The following is a 21,282-nucleotide window of genomic DNA, read 5'->3' as shown; positions in this document are numbered from 1 at the left end:
AGATCATAACAAAACAATATAGTGGGAGGAATCACTCTACCTGATTAAGGTTTGCTGTGTAGACAGAGTCATAAGGACAGTGCAGTATTGGTAGAGGGGCACGATGATCAGAATAGAGAACCCAGAAAAAGAGGCACACAAGTGCGCTCAATTCCCCTTCTGGGCCTGCTGTCACCACTCTCTCCTGATTACAGCCTACCCCGCATAACCACCGTGGCTTAAGCCTCTTAAAACGCTTTTCTGGCCACGTTGAGTGTTGTACTCAAAGCCTCCACCAGCGCCCCGTGACCTGTGGGGTGGACATGGCCCGGCATCCAGGCTCTCCACAGCGCCGCCGACCGGTGTCCACACATTATTTCCACGCAGGAAATCAATCAGTCTGGTCACTGTTCTTTGAACGTGGCCTGAGAAGGTCTGTATCTTTGACCTTTGCCCTGTGGAATCCTCTCCTGCTTCTTGTCCTCCCGTCTAAGTCCTATCCATCCTCCAAAGCCCCACTGAAACCCCATCAGCCCGTGGACCGCTTTCAAACCAGCTGAGCTAGAAGCATATTCAACACCGTTCCATGTATGCCTCGCGTGGCCCTGTCCCAGCTGATGGACACAACGGGTGCCCCTTATCCACGTGTGTCACACGCAGGACATGCGTTCAGAGCCTGGCGAGGTCTTTACTGAGATGCGGGAAAATCGTCACCCTGAAAAGAGTAGTGGACCTCTGCCTATATTTAGGAAAGGACACCGTGACACGCATGATAAAATGACTAAAAGTAAAATCGGAGGGTCCAGTCGTGCTCCAGACGGGTGGGCCTTAGAGGCCCTCCAGCCCAGCTCGCTCACTGGACCACCCGTGGTCAGGCAGGTCCCCGTGGCCGGTGGGTGATGCGGCTGAATCGCGCTCCCAGCATGAGACCAGTCGCCCGCTGAAGTCCGGTGTTGAATACATGGTGACGCTGTCATGTACCCCGAAGTCTTGGAATATGCATTTCCCCATCCTTAAAAACCTTAGGAAGAAGGCCCAGAATTAATCTTACTTTTACTCACTGTACAACTCTATAGTCTTTTAAATGAAGCCTGAAAGTTAGCCTTCTCAAGTTCCTCTGACACGTGTCAAGGTGATTATTTAATCCCGTGAACACCAGTTAGGCCTTTAAATTTATAAACACTCACTTTATCCTACTAGCCGTGAATTAGAAGCCCACGTGTCCAAACCTTGCTGTAGAGAATAATTCCTTTGGAGAGGTGTTAAAATTATTTCCTTAGACCGGAGACAAACAAGGTCTTTAATTTGCCACCTTAATTCTTTACTTACTCTGAAAGCTCATTTAGGTCTAGCCTTGAATCTTTTAATAAATTTATGTATATCTAACATACTCGGTTTGGTTAGGTCTAAATTTTCAGCAAAGAACAATTCTTTGTCTGGGAAAAGGTGATGCAATGATTACATATCGCTGCATGATACAGGCTGTCTGGGGCTATTAAAAGAGTCGGGTATGGCCAGTTTACGAGCATCACCCCTGCACCTTGCTTTCGTGGCTCTCGGCTGTGCCTCATGCTCCCTGAGGGGCCCCGTGGGATCCTTTCACAAACGACTCTTATTATTATGTTATTCCATCATATCCTCCTGGGAGGGGCTGTAACATCCATTAAGAAAGTTATGACTATTCTGACGTCTAGGATCGAATATGACTCTATATATGATGTTTAAAATTATGTTTCCTTTAAAATTGCTGGGGGAAAAGGTTCAATAAAAGACCGAGTTAAATGAAAGGAAGATGTTCCTGAAATAAGTTGAATACTCTTGGCCGCAAAACAAGCGGCTAAAACTAAAGAGGAAAAGAAAAGATGCCGCAAGCGCCTTCAGCGACTGAGATGTCAGTGTTGTCCTGCGCCTCGCACGGCCCGGACTCTCACCCGCAGACAACAGGCTGCGCTCTGCGGAGATGCCGAGGAGAGGGTCTCTGTAGGGCACCGGACAGCTTGCAGGATTTCTGGGGGACCACGTGGGACCCTGCACAGCCAGGAACCCAGCGCAGCACCACGCAGTCCCGCGAGCCTCGTCCCAGCAATGCAGCTGCCTGAGCAGCTCCGGGACGCCCACCCTCCAGAGCCACGCGGGGCCTCTGCGGGCGGGAACCCCCGGGGGGCTCAGCTGCGAGGCCCCACACAGAAGGCACGCAGCCGGGGCGAGGAGCGGGTGAAAAGGGAGCCACGGCCAGGGACACGCGAGGAACGACCCTGAGTCCCAGAAGGCCAAGTGAGCACGCCCTGCCCTGTCTGACTGCCAGCACGGGGGGTGGTCATTCCTCCACCGGTTCTGAAATTCCACAAGGCCTAGTACGTCGTCTAGTCAAATTACCGTGTTCAAAAGAAAGAAAACAGAAGGGGAGGGTACAGCTCAGTGGTAGAGTGCATGCTTAGCACGCACAAGGTCCTGGGTTCAATTCCCAGTATCTGTTATAAAAAAACAAAAAACCTAATTACCTCCCTACCTCAAATAAAAAATAAAGTTAAAAAATGGGCTTGAAAAGTAAGAAAACAGATGGGGAAGGAAAAAAAATCAAACTTCTAAGACATCAGGAGAGCAAGTGAGGCTCAGTGTGATCAAGGGACTGACCTCTCCTCGCTCCCCTCAGCATCACAGGGGTGCCGCGTCCAGGCCTCCAGGTGGAGGGCGCTGCGTGTCCTGCCTCCTCTAAGTCCCCAGCGCCCTCAGAGGCAGACGCTGCCATCACCTGCCTTTAGCAGATAAGGGAGCCCTGGCACACGACCCGAGGTGCAGCCAAGACTGGAGCTCAGCCAGGCCGACCTGAAGCCCGGCCCCCTCACGGTGACACCACGTCACAACCTCACCCCGTCAGGGTGCAGGTGGGCAGCTGGGTGGCTGCTGCAGGCAGGACCCACGTCTCTCTCCACCTGAGCAAGGCCTCATGCTTTTGGTGTGTCACAACTACGACAACCCAACTTCAGGGAGGGAAACGCCAGAGACCCGCGCCTCCCAGTACGTCTACATGCAAATTTGCAACAGTAACTCTGCATTCATGTCAGCTTTGCATTCAAAAGAGAACTGAACTTTGATGTGTTTAACAGACAAATTGCATTACGACATTAAATCTGTAAGTCATTGTTAAAAAATAGTTTACTTATTTTAAGCAAAGGAAACTTTCCAGTCTTTGATACACATTCTTAGAAATATTTGTAAAATAAAATTCCTTTCCTTAACTGTCCTTTTCCATTTCACACATATTGATCTTTCCATATGTTTTAAATAACGATGAAATTAATAGGAACTGTTTTTAATAAAACCAAATCATAGCTCCTTTCATGTCCAAATATTTTGGGGGGAAGACGGAGGTGAAAAAGCTGCCTAAGCTTTAGACAAACCGAGCGGCAGTGGGAACAGCTTTGGAAAGAGATGCTGACGGCGCGGAGGAACTGGGCAGGCGCCGGGGAGGGTCCGCAGGCTGGGGCGGGGGCGCCCGGCGTGGGGTGTGAGGTGGGCAGGACCAAGGCCAGAGCCCGCGTGAGGCCGGACAGAAGGCAGGAGCACAACAGGCCTGTGTGTCTGCCCGACGCGCCAGGCGTGAGAGGAGGGGAAAGCGCACCCTGCGGAGTAAGCCGGCCCGCCCGGGACCTCCGACGGCCTCTGTCACGTGCGGCACTGCACAGAAGTCCTCAGTAGCTTTTGAGCCTTGGCTGCTGACGCAACGGGCCACGGTATTTCTCTAAGTGAACCGCAGAGGAGGATCAACAGGACATCACGAGTCCCCAGCAGAGTCTGGCACTGGGGTGCTGGGGGCATGAAGACCCTCCACCGCTCCCGCCACCCCCTAGACACAAAGCAGCCCGGCAGGGGGAGGTCAGCAGGGAGGCCCCTTCACAGGCAGGCCGGGGAGTCCCCCAAGTCACCCCGAATTTTATTCATAATCTGTAGTTATTTTCAAGGTTTTTGTGACCCTAATTATTTTCTAAATCAGTCACAGAATCAATCTTTTAAAAATTCATAGTCAAGGAAAAATGAAGCTATTTCAAATCATTTTCTCAGTCATTCTAATAAACCATAACCTGTACTGTACACGTACGCGGGACACATGCAGTTGCTAAGGTCGCTGATTTAGCTGTTAAACTGTCGTCAGAGTAACTAAAACTGGTCCAAACAACACTGAAAACAGCTGGTTTGGAATGTGCTACGTTTTGAATGCTGGCTGTTGGGTGCACGTTATTAATTATAACTTTTTAAAATATAGAAATGACTGCGTTTGTTTCAATCGTTTGCTATTAGATTAGATGAAACTGATTTTATATGATTGTACTGTAATCTGTGACACACCTGTTTTACAGATTTTTTTTTAATTAAAAAAACTTTAAGTACTACAAGCACCCTTAACGTTTGGAAAAAGTTTTTACCATCTTCGATCTTATTTCAGATTGAACACTTGATAAGTCACCACTGACATGATTTTGCGGCTCTCAGATTGAGGAAACCATCTGAAAGACAGCCAGGCCACACCTCCGTGCTCGCAGGCCAGGCCTCCCAGTGGCGCCAAGGCTTAGTGGCGGTGCGTCCCGCAGACAAGAGTGCCACCCAGAGGCCAAAGGAGGAAATTCGCCTCGGGTTGCATTTGTAAGACAAAACTAACAAATGTTAAAAAATTTAAAACGATGTACTATCATTTATCTTATTAAAAAATAAGGAAAAACTTGTTATAAGTTATATATACTTTTTTCTCTCTGTAGGAACGAAGACTTCTAGCGCCAGGCCACGTAGAAGTGAGGCTCTGAGAAACCTCACGAGGCGGAAACAGCCCCCGGAGGGCCCTAGTCACCGGTGCAGTCTGTCAATTACAAAACTGAATTTAACTGTTGTCTCTACAGCAAATGCTTCCTTTTCTCTTCATAATTAATATAGCATGTGTTTCCAGAAGTACATGTAAGTTCGGGAGCAACCAGCATGACCTACTTAGACATGTGGACCAAAAGTTACCCTAAACACCCGAGACACTTCTTACTTAAATGAGAAAACTTTCTTTCATTAGAAAGTCTTCTGCGTAATTTTCTTCTGGCAGAAGAATAAAGTTGACTTAGAGTAATTCTGTCTGGCCGACAGTCAGGGTTTCTATAACATATACCATTAATTGTTAAGGCTGAAGCAAACCAGTCAATTCTATTAAATGCATTAAAAAATTCAAGCTTCTAACGGCCTCAACAATAGGCTGATGATAAAACAGAGATTTACGATATCCCAGTGTTGCCTCAGAAGTCTGGATGTTGGGATTACCGCTAGCAATGGGCCACCATTTAAGAGTTACGTATTTTGCAGTGAACCACAAAAGATCAAACTTACCCAGAAACATGGTATACATTAAGATGTGAAAATTATCTTAAGTATAAAATTTGAAAACTCCTGTTTCTACACTGCAGAATCCAGTTTTTGGAATAATGCTTTGGGTTCTCAAATGTTATAATGTACACATTTCACCTCATTCTATTGTTTCGTTGTCACCCCGACACACTTTAAAATAGAAGGATGCTAAACTCACACCCACTGATGTGACTTCCCAGAAAACGCAACCTAGAAATACCAAGTGTTTACAGCTGACTTCAAAGTCCAAGTTTGTTTGCCTCACGAGGGGGTTCTACAGAGCATTATCGCGTCCAAGTAGATCTTAGCAAAATGCTGCTTTCAAGTGCAGCAGGGCAGCCCGCCCTTCCTCCTCTGGTCCCATCACTGAGGGTCTCACGACCGTCTCTGCTGCCTCCCTTCCCTATTTTTACCCCTTGGTCTTCCACATGCCCCAAGTTGCATCATGCTGGAAAAGATGCTTCCACCAGCAACAAAGGCTGCAAAATATCTGAGCAAGGAGTACAGACAGGTCTCCCGGTACCTCTATACTTCCACATTTATTTAGGAAAAAAATGAGCCAGCGTTCTGCTGAAACTGGAGCAAATATGACAGAGATATCTCAGCAGGACAGTATGGCTGTTACTTTGGAGAAAAGGCTCAATGATTAAAGCTCAAGGTGTTTATCAGGGAACATTTTACAAGAGTTTTAAATGGGGCCCAAGGTGAGGCTGGCAAATTAGGAGGATGTCCTCTGACGTGTCAGAAAGTCTGCGTGTCTGTATCACACACCCAAACAATAAGACACAGACAGAAAGGACAGCCGCCTGGTAGTTTGTGAACGATTTCAGTTCACTGGTAAGCTATCTACAATTTAACGAGTAAATTCTAAGAGACTCCGCACATCTCTCGTTGGCCAAGACTTAGACATAAAATTAAATGCCTTAAAAATCTCTGGAACCTTTCCTATTCCTTCTTCCCATCTCCAATGCAACCATTTTAGTTCTCACCATTCAAAAAAATCTTTATTTGTTTAATCACGTCCTAATTAATCTCTGTCCAGGCCCAACTTCTACTGTACCCTACCACCATCCCATTTCTAAGTCCCTCCTCCAGAATCATCTCGGTGGCTTCACAAACCAATCACATCACTTGCCTCCTTGATATTCAGGCAGGAGGTCAAGAGTCAGCGGTCCTGCCCACCCGCCCCCCGCCCCCCGCTAGCAGGGGGCCTCCAGGGATAGCCAGGGCCGCAGGCTGCTTGTCAGAGGCTCCCTCCGGCCTTCTGCTTCAACTTCACCACCACTCGCGCTCCTCTGAGAGAATTTATGGCCTCGTCAGGAGATGTCAGGACCCCTCGTTTATGGGTGAGGTCATTCACAAAAACCTCCTAACCCTAAAACAATAGTTTTCAAACATTTTTAAGTGACCCAAATCATTGTCTTCCAATAATATCTAATGTCAAACCGCAACAAAAAGCGGTTGAGAGGAATCATTTTTGAGGTTGACAACAGGCAGGGGTGAGAAGTGGGCCGACTGCAGAGTAAAATTCAGATCTGGCTGGTGAAGCGCAGAGTCAGCACTTCAGCAGCGAGACCCGCAGGGATGGGAGGCGTCTGCCTGACGTGTCCGAAAGCCCACTGCTGCCGCGGTGTGTGGAGCGGCTGAAACTACTGGGGATTTCAACATTTCGGAGGCGCCTTGACAAACCCCAACAATTAAACCTGCAGAGTGACGTGCACTTTCCAGATAGTGGGGCACCCTGAGGAAGGAGTCAGGGCTACCTGGTCGTCGCTGGTTAAGCCCAGGTGCATGGCGAGGTAGCAGTGCACCAGGAAATCCGAGCTGGGCAGCACGTCCTGGCGTCTGGTCATCATGGCACAGATGAGCTTGTAGGCTTGGAGTTTGCCTTCCTTATACTCCTTTGGCAATGTCGTCGCCTGCCAAGGAGACGTGGAGAGATTTAATCAACTCCAGAGGCAGATGCATTTCATCCTTTCATCTACTTCTCAGTTCTGCATAAAGTTGTTTATGGAGGTGGGGGAGGCACTGGCTTGAGTAAGACCCAGCCTGTCTTCAAAACATGCAGTCGAGGGCAATTACATTTTTTAAAACTCAGTTTGAAAGAGGAAGAGGAAATCACAACAAAGGAACAAACACACATTCACTTGCCTTAAACAGCCATGATGCAAACATTCTGAGTGGTGGGGTCAGGGTGGGAGGAGATGGAGAAGACTGGTTATCCAGGCTCACTGCTAGATTGTCCCGTATCTAGTGCGTAACAAGAAGAATTTTAGGGAGGGCAAGACAGTCCACCCCAGTAGTAACCTGGGGGAAATGCATGTTACAAACAAAAACAAAAAGCAGAATGAAAACTGTACATACTCTAAGATTCTACTTCTGTAAAAATGTGTTTATCCACAGAGAAATAAGAATAGACATTAATATCGGTTTATTCTGTGGATGGTGAGGTTTACTTTCTAAGCATTTTTCTACATTTTTCAAATTTTGTACAATAAAGCCAGTGTGGCTTTTATAAAGCCAGTAACTAAAACTACTGTATAACATCCCATTCTTAACCATCCTATAGTACAGTCTACTTACACATGAAATGAAATAACTCTTAGGCATTTATAAAATGACCAAACTGCAAGTATTATCATTTGTTCTTTGATAAGCAAACGCACTTTGTCTAAACAAGCACATTTTTTTGTTCCAGAGTATGTTGAGGAGTTACGCGCAGCATGGCTTTTACAGTAAGGAATAGATCGATTTTCCCACATTAGAATAAGAAGGAACACAGCAGGACGTACCTTGGCTAGTTTGTACCAGAGCTCATAGAGGTAGCCAAAAACCCTGGCGTGGATCTGGGGTGACTGGATATTATTCACGTCCCCGAGGATTCCCAGGACCCTCCGCCACAACACGGCGGCGGAGTCTGGGTGCCAGCCGGCGAGGGTCCCCCCGGCGACGATGCTGCAGTCGTCGGCGAGGCACTCGCTGCTATCTGCGGAGAAAAACGCGTGTCAGCCCCGTGGACGCAACTTTGATTTCATCATCACAACGTTTTTTTCCTTTAGTGCAAGCTACCTCCGCTTGAAAACATGCATACTCAGAGCGAAATAATGAAGACCAGGTGTGAAACAGCCAACAACTGGGCAGGACAGGGGAGTGGACGAGGAAAGGTCCAAGGGGGCTGATTGTTCCATAGAAGGGCAGCCACCCAGAGATGACAGGGCTGTTCCTGGAGACCCTGCGATGGGCTTCATAAGCAGTGGAGGGGAAGGAGGACCTCAGTAGGATGGGCGGGGAATGTGGCCATCAAAAAAGGCGAGTTTGGTTTATTGATTGCTTTGCTTCAAGCTTGACCATATACCAGTTAAATGGTATGTTTTAGAAGCCCTGCCTGTCTGCCAAACAGAATTACTCTAAATAAACTTTATTCTTCTCTCTTCATCTTTCAGGGTGAAGTTCTAACAACTTCCTAAACAGACTTAACCAACAGTCTTCTGTTTCCAGCCCCGCCATTACCTCCCAACTCCTGAGGGACCTCGTAGGGGCATCTTCAGGTCATTTCAGGGAACCCGCAATAATGGTCCTCAGGCTGCGTCCTGGCTTCCCCTGCTACTGACACAGGGTCCAGGGCTCCGTCACCGTGTCACCCGTTTGCTACTTGGAAAATGTGCTACTTTCCTCCTGCCATCGACGCCCTGGGGTATCTACGTCTAACTTCACACACATCCTTACTGTGACCTGGCTGGGGTTGAGGGCGCGAGTGGGGCTCTCTGAGTTTGTCCATTCTGCTATCTTTGACTGGAGATGCATTGATAAGGCATTTTAAATGCCTCTGTCATTCATTTCTTGAGCTTACTTCATGTTCTTAGTTGATCATATTTTTGTTTACTTTTAATACATTTATTTTCTGTTTAACAATTTTTCCTGGAATCACTTTTTTAAAAATATACTTTTTTAAGAACAGTTTTCGACTTATAAAAATTGCAAAGATAGTACAGAGTGCCCATGTAACCCACACCCGGTTTCCCCTGTTACCAACATCTTAGCAAGTGTGGGGCTCGTTGTCACGAATGAACCAACACGGAAACGTTATTATAAAGCCCCTATGTCATTGAGAGCGCTTTGATTTTCAACCTAGAGTCTTTGTTCTGTTCCAGATCACATGTATCTGTCATGTTTCCTTAGCCTCTTCTGGGCTGTTACAGTTTCTCAGACTTTCCTTGTCTTCGATGAGCTTGAGGGTTCTGAGGGGCACTGACCAGATACTCTGCAGAATGTTGTTCAGCCGGGATTTGTCATGACGGATCACTCAGTTACTTAGTTACTCTTTTGCTTTCACATTTGCATTTCTAGAGAGAAACTGTCTTACCCCGATGTATGATCTTTCCCCAATATTCTTGGATTTCGTTTGCTGATGCTTTATTTAGGATTTTTGCTTATATGCTTTTAAGTGAGATAAACTCTAATTTTCCTTTTTTAATACTTTGGTTTTATTACTGAGGTATCACAAGGTAAACAGTAGATGTTAGGGAGCTTTCTTTCTTTCCTGTATCTACAACAGGTTGAAAGAGAAAGTTTCTCTTTTATTTGAAGCTTCAGTAAAACTAGGAATTGTCCTTTATTTTTATGTCTATTCGAATTAACCTACTGTATTAGCTTTAAATTGTACATTGCTTCTGTAGCTCTGTTCCCTTTTCCACCTCCAGTATTTTTTCTGGGGTCAATCTTGCCTAACTGTCTATTTTCTGAATGTCTCTGAAGAGTGGTCTTTCTCTTCCCTACTGCTCCCTAGTATTTGTGTGTGTGCTTAGCCTTATTGGGTTTTTTTTTTTTAATCAACTTCTATGTATTATTGTCATTCTTTTCCCAATTTTTTGAATAAGAAACATAGATCAATGTTCTTTGCTTCTAATGTACACCTAAGGCCATATATTTTCCTCTATATAAGTTTTCAGCTACATTTCTCTGTAGTCCAGTTAGAAATATTTTCCAGTTCAAAATTTGATTTTTTTTTGGACCTAATTTATCTGAAATGCAGTTTTCAGTTTCTTAGTGTATTTTTCTTCTCTTTTTCTTTTTGTCCTTCTTAGTTTATTTCATCACATTTGCAGAATATAATACAGTTTCAAATCATGGACATTTGTTGAGGCTTGCTTAATGATCTAATTGGTCAATTTCTGTAAATGTTCCATGTGCTTTAAAAAATCACAGGTATTTTTAAACTAACTTCAAAATTTTTTATATCTATAGCTCTCCATTCAATCAAGGTTAACTGTATTGTGTAAGTCTTCTCTATTCTAATATTTTTTCTGCTTAACTCATCAGTTAATGAGATCTGATATTAAAATTTCCTACTATGATCATGGTTTTATCATTAGTAAATTTTACTCCATACAGCTGGAAGCTCTGAAGTTCATGTAAGTTCATAGTTACTGCTGTCACTAATAGATGATTTCTGCCTTAAAGTTTACGTGGCTGACCACACGGAGCTGCACCGGTGGCCCACCTTCCTTCCCTTCTATCAACACTCGTGTCTTTCCCCTGTGTATTCAGGCGACCTCTTGTAAACGTCACACGGCTGCACTTTATTGCTTCAGCCTAACCCAGGAGTTTCTGATGCTAACTGAGTTCGGGCCATTTTATCTTTACTGCAGCTGCTGAGTTACAACCTACTTTAGGGTTTGGGTTTAACCCACCTTGGCTTTGCTTCTCTTTTTAGTCTCTGCTTGCGATGTAAAGAGTTGTGTCCCACCCCTCACCAATCCCCCTCACCTACCCCCACCCCCGTTATTGACACAATCGTTCCCAAAGTTGTCCTCCTCACCCCGTACAAATGAAGGAGGACTCATGTGCAGGGAATCGCCGCCACCGGGAACATCACGCTGGGTGCTGACGCTGTGGGGTTTTTAAGGCCTAATCACAGAAATGGAGGCACCATCCATGGATGGGAGGAACCCACGTCGAGGAATGACCAGAGCCAGCGAGGGGCAGGAGTGAGTGTGGCAGGAGACAGGGCAGATCCAGGGACGGCTCCACGTGCCTGCAGCTCGCGCCCGTGATGGCCGCGAGTGGCTTACTGTAGTAGTTACAGAAGGATCCCAAGACACGGAAACCAAGGATTTAATGAGGATGGCGCAGGGGGTCAGGCCTTCCCATACCCAGGAGCACTGTTCCCTCTTAGAGCAAGACACGTCTGTACTCCCCACATGGGTGTCACGGAACCCGCTGGGCAGATGCACGCGTGCCAGGCCGAGCTCCCGCACCGGTGCGTGCAGGGCCTGCAGAAGCCTGGGACCCCGCCTGCTGGGCTCACTGCCTTTGACAAAACCCCACAGAGAGGCTCAGCCTCCTGACGTTCAGTCTGCAAAGGGAGCGCGGTACCCAGCCTGCCAGTCTGGGAGGGTGTGCTGAAGCCCCCGTGAGCCCTACAAACCAACTTGGCCTGCAAGGGAGCAAGCAGCATCAAACAGCATCTATCCTTCCCCTGAAGAGCGCCACGAGGCCGCTAAATCCCCTGAGCAGTGAAAAAGAAAAAAATAAGAGGGTTAGAAAACTTAGGGCTTTGTTTCACCCCAACCATTACCCCTAAGATGCAGCCACCTAAGACAGAGATGAGCCCGCAGAGTTCCGGTCACACTGGGACTTCCCTTGAGTGACAGCTCCGAGCAACCTGGGCCAGGTGCCCTGTTACCTGCCTTCCCTGCCACCTGCCACCCAATGCAGTGTCCGCCATGGAAGGAGCCCTCATAACAGATCTGCTTCGGCGCCACTCTGCTCTCAGAGAAACGTCCACCTCAGTGGTACAATCTACGCAACATCCTCCATCACGTCAGCAAAACACAGGGAGTCCTTTAAAAGTATCTGGAATGATTACATGCTCAATATTATTACGAAAAAAATATTTTAATAACTCGAAATGTTTTTGCCCAAAATGATTCCACCAGTGACAGAAGCCACAGAATAGATGCTGACATTTTACATGTGGACGGTCCCTCAGTGGAGCAGCACTTAATTAAAAATTGGGATTTGAGAGATTGCAGGAAATTCCACGTTTGCCTTAAAAATACCAAAGACTTAGTTTCTCCTCTGTCTCATGAGCAAGACGGTATGCTAGCCTAGTATCTTCTTGGGTCATTATTACTCAATGTTACAGAGACATTAAAAAAATAAGGTGGGTAACCTTGCCAACAAATAAAACTATATCACCTTTCTCCAAACACATACAGGACTTCCACAGAGTAACCTAAAGTTCTGAACTTTGCAAATCTGCCAAGGACTTTAGCCATGAAGTAAGTCTTGGTAACAAGGACAGCAGGCACCTGTGACCACACGGCGACTTCATGTGGCAACAGTGTTACGTAGCTTGGAAAGCGCTGAGGAAACACAGCCAGGGCCTTGGAAATGATTTTCCCTTTTAATTTGAAAACTAAACCAAAGGCACCAACCCAAAGGCTCAATGGAAACACCTTGATTCTGGGACCAGAAAAATCAAGTCTAGACTTTGCTGATCCAAAGAGGAGACCGGCGAGGTGGCGTGCTGGTGCCCACGGTGGCCCACTCTCCTCTCCTGCCTCGTCTGCCTGCCGGGGACACACAGCACCCATTTTAAAGATTTCAAAGGTGAGCAGCCCATGGTCCCTATCATCATCACTTCTCTTGATAACATTTTCTATCTTCAAAGCAGATCAAAGTCTGGTGAAAACGCCAAAAACGTGTGCGATGGCAGAGAATGCGGACAAACCATTCCTGCAAAAACAGTTTTGGTGGCAGGTAATGGTGAAAATTAAAAGGAGAAGCCGTAATCAAAAGCAGAAGTGGTAAAAGGTTTCTGTGATGACATTTAGAGGCAGGTCTGTGATAAATATACTAAATATAAAGAGATTTTGAAACTGAATCTTATTTTTAAATGTTAAAATGTAATTGCTGTTTTTAGCTAAATCGAACAATAGCCTGCAGCTTAAAGCTTCTTCAGTCATTGGTTCAAGTACATACTGACCATTCCTCTCCTGCCGGGCACCGTTCCAGCAGCCAGGAGCAGCTGTGGACACAACCAGCCACAGTCCCCCTCCTGGAGCTCATCCTGCAGCAGAGCCACCCAATGAGCCTCTCCCGACAAAGGTAAAATGTTGGAAACCACTTCTTACGGAACCTTATCTTAAAACATACCACCGATCTGATGGCCTGGGGAGGCAGGAGCGCCAGAGCTGGCGCTCACCCTCCAGGTTCTGCTAACCTGGGACGCTTAAAGTTTCTTCCATGATGAAAGTCAAGTCCTAATTGTGCTGAAGTTAAATTAGTGATTGACATTTCTCTTATGGTTAGAATTTTTTTTCATCTAACAAAACCTTCCCAAAGAAAATGAAAAAGAATCTATGTATATATATGTATGACTGGGACATTACACTGTGCACCAGAAACGGACACATTGTAACTGACTACACTTCAATTGAAAAAAAAAAAGAAAGAAAAGAAAACCTTTCTTACCCTAAGGTCTTAGACATATTTTTAGAAGATATTTTCTTCCAAAAGGTTTTGAAATTTCCTTTTTGCATTTACGTATTTCCTGCACTTGGCAGTGGGCAAGGTATGGGGTAGGGATTCTATTTCATTTTCTTCCCTGTGGAAGAAACACTTGCCCCACAGGCATTTGTGGGGCAACACACTCCTCCCTGGTCAGACCGGGAGGGCCACCTCTCACGCATCACAGTTCCATGTCTGTGTGGATTCAGCGTATATTTTATACTCCAGTCCCTTCATCTATCTCTGTGATTAAAGCTCCCTTTAAATAAATCTCTTAGCACTTATCACATCATTTGTTCTCATCAGAATAAATGCCTTACTTTCGGTCCTCTTGGTCAGCCCTTAAGTCAGCTGTAGCCATGCCTTACTCATCTGTTCATTTCTTACAGCATCAAAAGCAGCATTTCTAGATTATAAGCTGAATCTGCTGAATAGAAGATGAGTTCAGCAGCAATACTGATTCTTAGCTACAGAGTCATAAATATTCCCCCCGAAAATCACAATCTCAACAGAATTAAACTCACGCACGAGTTAACCAGATTTTCTTATTTTTGGTATTCTTGCTGCTCTGGCACTGGGGCTGCCCTGACAGGAAAGGACTGCCTGTCCCAGGGTTAGCTCATTCCTAGAGATGGTGAACAGCTCACCAGGGAGCATGTCTTTCACACGCAGACTCAACAGTCCAAAATTCAGGCCTCCCAACCACCGCCTCTACATGGCTCTTACCATCAAACAGATACCCCCTTGCCCTGATCACTGCGGGCCAGGGACCAGGCAACCAGGGCCAGTGTCTGTGCTCCAGGGTCTGCTGCAGTCATCCAAACCAGCCAGTCCTGAGCCTGCCTGGCCTGCCCTGCCTCCCCTTTCCCACGGAAATGATGACAAAGGCTAACGCCCATGTTTCCCCGTCTCTTCCTGCCTCCCCAGGTGCCCGAGTGGCATGCCCTGCCCCATCTCTAGGGACCTGTGCATGTGAACTCCTTCCTTCAAGACAATCATGTGCATGTCTGCATGTCCTGCCATACAAACCCCAGATGTCTTCTGAAACAACACACAATAAATCTAGCTGGTATTTTCAGAAAACATGAAGTGATTTAAATAAGAAAGCAAATAAGGAACAGAACTGTTAGCTTGCCAATGATAAAGGAATTTAAGATCTTATTATTATTCTAAGCATTTGATAATTGGTAGGGTTTTCGATGAGAAACAGAGACACAGGCAAATTGCTGGGTCACTCTGTTTGCATGTCCTAGAGATTAGGCTAACGTGAGTTTTATTTTGTCCATTTATGAAGAAATTGTTCTCCTAAGGACAGAAAGTTAAATTCAGAACTGCGTTAATCCTTAAACCTTATCATGTTACAGTTTGTCCTTTTCACAGATGACAAGATGAACTATTGAACTGAGTGTACTGATTCTCTATGTTAGGATTTCAAAGAAGAACTAAGTGTTTGGAGGAGTTAATCACAACCCAAAGTGCATCATGTAAAATTACCCGACACAAGTTTATTAAATGGAGCTGTCCCACGCAACTCAGAGGCGGATCAGAACTAATCTCTCCAGAGGACAGACAAAAGAGGTAATCACCCAGTTTTCTTTCTTTTCAATAAAAGTAATTAAAACTAGTTCTTGTTGAAGTAAATTCAACTTACGGAAAATTCAGTATCGCCTCCGATAGTACCATGATAATTTCCCTTGGATAATCTATGTTGGACCCAAAGAGGCCATTTATTCCATAAATGTATTAATGATTCTCAAATAGTTGAAAGGGGTTTGCAGCTGTAATTTTAACAGCAGCGCAGAAAAAAGGAACAGATGTAGCTCCGCATTTGGAGCCAAAACACTTTGGAAGCCAGTTCCCGCTCTGGTCTTTACTCTCCAGGGAGGCAACGTGGTTTCTCTGGGTCTCAGCTTCTCCGTCTATAAAACAGAGTTTTAAGACCTGAACTGCTTACCATAGGAATCAAAGAGAGTGTCTCCAAGTTCTTTGTAAACGGCGGAATTCCTTATAAATTCATAGTAGTATTATTCAAAATCATCATACATATCTACATGTCACTATATAGATAAAGAATTTTAAATAATCTCTAAAAGAACCAAGAGTTTGAGAAGCACAAATTCCTACCTACTAATCTGTAAAACTAAGCTCATGACTTTGCCAATCATTCTCTCGCTGACTTTACGAGGCGTCTACCATCGGCAGGCGTGAACACTTAGACCAGAAACGTCCACTGTCGCTTAGGGACGACACCACAGCATTATAAAGCAACGCATTACTCATTTACAGCTAACTGGTTTGTTTCCCTTTGTTTCTCTAGTCTTAATTAAAATATACGTTAAACACACATGAAGATCATACTTCTCAGTCTTACTTACCTCACAGATGAAAGATGTTATCCAACACCATTTTTATATGCAAATTTTAACGTTACTCCATCAGAAGTTCCCAAAAACATCAGGGAGTGGTTAAATTTTACACCGTAATTAATGAAAACCAGTTTGCTTGGTTAAAAAAAGTGTATTCAAGTTAGAATTTTAGTTTTTATTTCTAATTTTAAAATGCTTTTCAGCATTCTAACACCGCTTTTACTCAACACATGCTTTGTAGTTTGTCTGAATTGTTCTCGTAAAAGATGTCTGTGGACCCAGGAATACGGTGGACCAGGAAGGACGTGGGGTCAGCGTCTCCCACACTGAGCTTCCCTGTCACACAGGTGAGGGGACCGAGCCTTCAGAGGTTCACTTTCCCAGGGCCACATGATGTGTGTGTGTGCACATGTGTGCAGGCGTGTAAGTGGGTGTATGAGCAGTTAAAACTGCAGAGCGCTCCCCTATCCCCTGTTCTGTGTACTTGACTGGGATGTCCACTCACTGATTCCTCCAACAACCGTATAGTAAGGACCGCTACTATCCCCGTTCTACAAAAAGGAAACTGAAGGACAGCGATTAACTTGCTCCAGGCCACCCAGCAACTCCTCGGCAGAGCCTGGATGCCCACCAGCAAGTTTGGCTCTGTAATCTATTCATGAATCTTAGAAATACAATATGCAAGGGGGGGAAGTTACAAAAAATACAGAACATGACAACATTTTGAAAAAGCTTAAAACAAAAATTAAATGATATATTGTTTGAGGAGACAGATATGTATGGTAAAACCATACAGAAGGGAATGATTATTAAAAACAAAACACTGGGGGCAGGGTCACAGGATGACAGATGGGCCTCTTGGGAACCTCACGGGCTTGGGAGCTGTTCTCTGTCGCTGGGTTGCAGGCTCACCATGGCTCATTTTACAACCATGGCCCATAACTCACAGATGTATCACAACTTACCCTGCATGCATCAAATGTTTTATAGTAAAATTAAAGAAAACAGTAATCAATAAGCTACTTAAATTCTTTAACTTATCCTGGATATACAACACGTGTAAGTTGGATAAATTATGCTTTTCCAGAGTAAAGCAAATTGGGTCGTGGCTAAATGAGTCACTTCCTCCCGCACTGGACAGTGGTTGTTGGCGTGGCGGCCTCCTTGCCCTTCAGCCACTGTCTCAGCCCGCTCTGCACACAGGGGTCTGAGAACTCACAGCTGGTTACGGACGGGGGTTGGGGTGGGCGCCCCCGGCATCGCTGTGCTAAAGACCCCTGGAGTCCCTGCACCTAGGAGACTGTGGGACCTCCCGACTGTTAACACTGGTGCCTCTTCTCGAAGACACAGCTACCTGTCAAGTTGGAAGCATCAGTGGGACTCAGCTGTAGCCAATGGCGGGCGTCGGAGTCAGTCGCAGCATCCGTGGGAGAGCTCAGTTCGGGGTCTTCCTCGCAGGTCGGCCACGGGCTCAGGGCCAGCTCTGCCTCTGTGCTGTAGCTCAGGGCTGTGTCACTGCTGACACTGTCACCTGGCAGAAGGGGAGAAGCAGTCTGAGAGGACAGACAGCGAGGAATCGGAGAATCCACCAGCCAACACACAAGCAGCCAGACAGCAGACCCAGCCACAATCATTCAGGGGACCGGGGCTCCGAAGCTGCCCACTGGGGCTCTTGGTAAACAGAACCGAGGTGCCGAGCGCCGGGTGCCAGCCGTCATCACAAGCACCGCACACATCACTCCCGGGGCACTCTCTTCACGGGGTCTGCGGCCGGCGGTCCGTGTGCGCAAAAGATCGCACCAAGTCCTTAAGTTTTCTACGGTGATTTATTCAACTACAAACAGAGGCGGGGGTGGGGGGGGAGGAAGAGGGTAGGAATTGATTCTGCCACAAATGCAGGCTTAATCTGCCAGCCTAAGAGCCCAGTGATGCTGTACCGCAAGCCGAGGTGTGGACCTGCACCCAGAGGGGTATGAGGTGTCCCACGCACGAGTTTCTCCAACAGAAACTCTCCCCTTGAAACATGGGAGTTCTAACTTGTTACCATACAGCGATGCTTTCAAAGGCTATGCAACCTGATAGGGTATTTAGTTGGCCTCAAGGCAGACCCAAGACTCCAAGGAGGGGTCTGATCCTCCAAGTCTCCCGCTGGCTTCATAAGGACATTAGGTGTCTGCCCTTTCCTCTTGGGCCGCGCTCTGAATCTGCTCCTGACCATCCCCCAGCCCTGCTGCTTCTAATCTGCTGTCCTCTCTTCACCTGCGGAGAACTGAGAGTCGTCCCCGCTGCCCACCTGTTAGGTCCCTAACTTCAGCCGCCCCAGGACTCTAGCAGGAGGGGCCTGAGAGCCCTGCCCTGCCCTCCACCAAGACCCACCCTGGGTCTGCAGGCCCTGCGCCCCGGGCGGCTGTGAGAAGGAGGGGCCTGGCAGCGGACCTCAGGAAAGCAGAGTATCAGGGCTGCATTTCATAGCGGATGGCGGTAGGCCTTGGCATCCCAGCCAAATATTACTTTTTAAATATTTATACCACAGACTGCAAGGTACTTCCGAAGCTTTGGCTCCTACCCTGCGGAAACTCTGCGGGAAAGATCATTTTTCCTCCCAGGTCTGTCTGCTGCCCAGCCATCAGCCTTGGCCGTGCTTCTCACCTGGAGAACAGCCCCGGGGTGGGGAGACAGGCCTCGGAAGCTCAGGTAACTGACCAGGACTGTTCTATTCTATTGTATGTGTGGACTAACCCCCCATCGACCTTGGGATCCCAACAATAAAAACGTCCCATTTCACAGCCACATCTCTTCAGATCATTTAAGTCAGAACGTCACAAGGAAACGAAATACATCAGCGCTGACGTTGGAGGAACACGACCGCATCGCCCGGCACTCACTCTTCTGCCTCTCCCTGCACTTCCCTTGCGTCTGCTGTGAGTCATCTGTTAAGTCCAGTTCAGCCGGGCTGCTGCTTCTTCGGACTAAGATCTTCAGACAGAAAGAAAATACATTTGTTACAGGGAAGTTTTCATTTGTGTAGGACTGTGAAGTTTCTAGAAAAGGAACAATAATAACAGCAACAAAAAACTGAATGACGTTTCCCCTTGAAGGATATGTGTCCACAAATCACTGTAATTTAATTATAAATTACTCAAGATCTGAAATTTAAGGCTACTACCTTGTCAGCTGACATCCATGTAACTGGTCTACTGAGAAGAGATGCCAAGTTACCTGGAAATAACTTTTTTAATTGAAGTCGATTAACAATGTTGTGTTAGCTCTGGTGCAGCATAGTGATTCGGTTATACATATACATATGTATTTCTTTTCATAGTCTTTTTAATTATAGGTAAGGTACTGAATATAGTTCCCTGTGCTTTCACTAGGTCCTTGCTGTTCACCTTTTTTACATACAGAGCTGTATCTACAAATCCCAAACTAAAAAACACATAACGCTGCACGAGTTTACATGCCATCCTTGCGCAGGGGCCATGCTAATTTTCTCTGTATCATTCCAATCTGAGAATATGTGCTGCCGGAGCGAGCGCTGGGATGAAACTGTTCTCAAGCCCTATTTGTACATCTGCTCGAGCATACACGGACGATGCGCACGGCCCCCCAGGAGCCCTGAGTGCCCCGCGGACGGTGCGTGTGCTGCAGGGAAGGCGCCAGCCCCGCCCGGACGTCTGAAGGGCACCCGTGCCTTCCTTGTGACAGGGCAATGGGCTTTCCTAAGCACCACTCAGCACCGGCCCTTTTGTTAAACACAGACGACTAAAACGCTGGGAGGCAATCTGCAGCCTCTGAAATTTACACAGCTCGCTCGGAGAGACACAAAATGCACACCAATCACACAAAACGATGACAGCGTACATTGACAGAACAGGCAAGTCAACTCTGTGTAAAGGTGCACGGAATAGAGCGTTACCTTCACTGGTGGACAGTGACAGGAGGGCTGCTCAAGGAGCCGACAGACAGGAGGTGGCAGAGAGAAGGCAGGAGGGGTCAGGGCAGGAAGCACTGAGCGGTGATCTGCAAGCTCTACGTGCAGGAAAAGAAGCTGATTATAGCAGGCCACGCGGGGCGGCGGGCGCAGATGGGAAACGACGAGAAAACGAGGCAGACCACCTTCCCCAAGAGGCAGCTCCTGGCGCCCCGTCGGCCTCAGGCTTGGGGACTGCACCCCTATTCTGACAAAATGAGCAACTGTACGTTCCAGTCTACACCTTATTGTGATTCAAAACACAACTGGAAAGATGTCTAGTAGCGATCTGTGGGACAGAGTGAAGAAGAAAGCTGCTGTGGACACTGTAATGGGAATTCAGGAATGAGCAGATACGGCTTTGATGGTAGAAAAGGAGAAGAAACAATAAAGAAAATGCTGCAGGATGACACACAAGAGGTGACATGAGAGCTTCACAAGAGATGGACATGGAAGTGGAAGAAAACTAAGTCACAAAAAGACATGAATCTAGGGGTCTGTGAGAATGATGGTGACAAAGGAAGGACAGACGGAAAGAAGGACAGATGGATGGACAATGGACAGAGGAACTTGGGAAAGTTTCCAGTATTTTAATTTTGATCTTTGGGATGAACAGCTAAAGAGAATGTACTATGAGTGTGCACCAAAAACCCACGACTGGTGAGACAAAAAATTAAGCCAGAAATGAAGATATGTACTCAAGGTCCTCCAGTGCAGAGTATACAAAAAAACGTGGGATTCAATGAGCAACTAAAGGAATGAATATTAAACAAGCAAACACACGAAGGGGGGGCTAAGATGTATAATTAAAAGAATTATTATTAAGCTAAAACACAGAGGTAGGTCATGAATAGAATATTTAGAAGATAAACAGCATACGAAAAAATATTTCTCAGCCTTGAAGAAGGATACGTATCTCATGTGATAGTGGAAAATTTCCCAGGATATTTCCTTAATTGAAAAGGAGAATGCAGGCTCTTCTGACTCTCTGAGAGACGAACTATCCTCCAACTATAGAACTAGATCCTCCAAAAAAATTTCGGGCTCACTGAAAGTAAAATAAACCTCCAAGCG

The 21,282-nt window shown here is 46.4% G+C and overlaps 1 protein-coding gene and 1 non-coding gene across 6 annotated transcripts in view; both read right to left on the bottom strand.

The window, feature by feature from the left end:
* The window catches only part of RALGAPA2 (Ral GTPase activating protein catalytic subunit alpha 2), a 265,479-nt gene that overhangs the window by 133,862 nt on the left and 110,335 nt on the right, over nucleotides 1-21,282 (bottom strand). For all 5 annotated transcript variants that reach the window (XM_074347799.1, XM_074347798.1, XM_074347800.1 and 2 more), the window contains 5 exons: nucleotides 19,124-19,214; nucleotides 17,593-17,769; nucleotides 8,151-8,344; nucleotides 7,510-7,608; nucleotides 7,122-7,277 (listed from right to left, as the gene is read on the bottom strand). In XM_074347799.1, coding sequence (XP_074203900.1) covers nucleotides 7,122-7,277; nucleotides 7,510-7,608; nucleotides 8,151-8,344; nucleotides 17,593-17,769; nucleotides 19,124-19,214 — 717 coding nt within the window. The remainder of the gene's footprint in view (nucleotides 1-7,121; nucleotides 7,278-7,509; nucleotides 7,609-8,150; nucleotides 8,345-17,592; nucleotides 17,770-19,123; nucleotides 19,215-21,282) is intronic.
* Nucleotides 19,668-19,774, bottom strand: LOC123613669 (U6 spliceosomal RNA). Its single transcript, XR_006721057.1, has one exon. It is a non-coding gene; the product is annotated as a U6 spliceosomal RNA (small nuclear RNA).

The sequence above is a fragment of the Camelus bactrianus genome, chromosome 19 (genome assembly GCF_048773025.1).
Source record: "Camelus bactrianus isolate YW-2024 breed Bactrian camel chromosome 19, ASM4877302v1, whole genome shotgun sequence".
Taxonomy (NCBI): domain Eukaryota; kingdom Metazoa; phylum Chordata; class Mammalia; order Artiodactyla; family Camelidae; genus Camelus; species Camelus bactrianus.
Note: the sequence above shows the minus strand (reverse complement) of the source record. Positions and strands in the feature narration are given on the sequence as shown.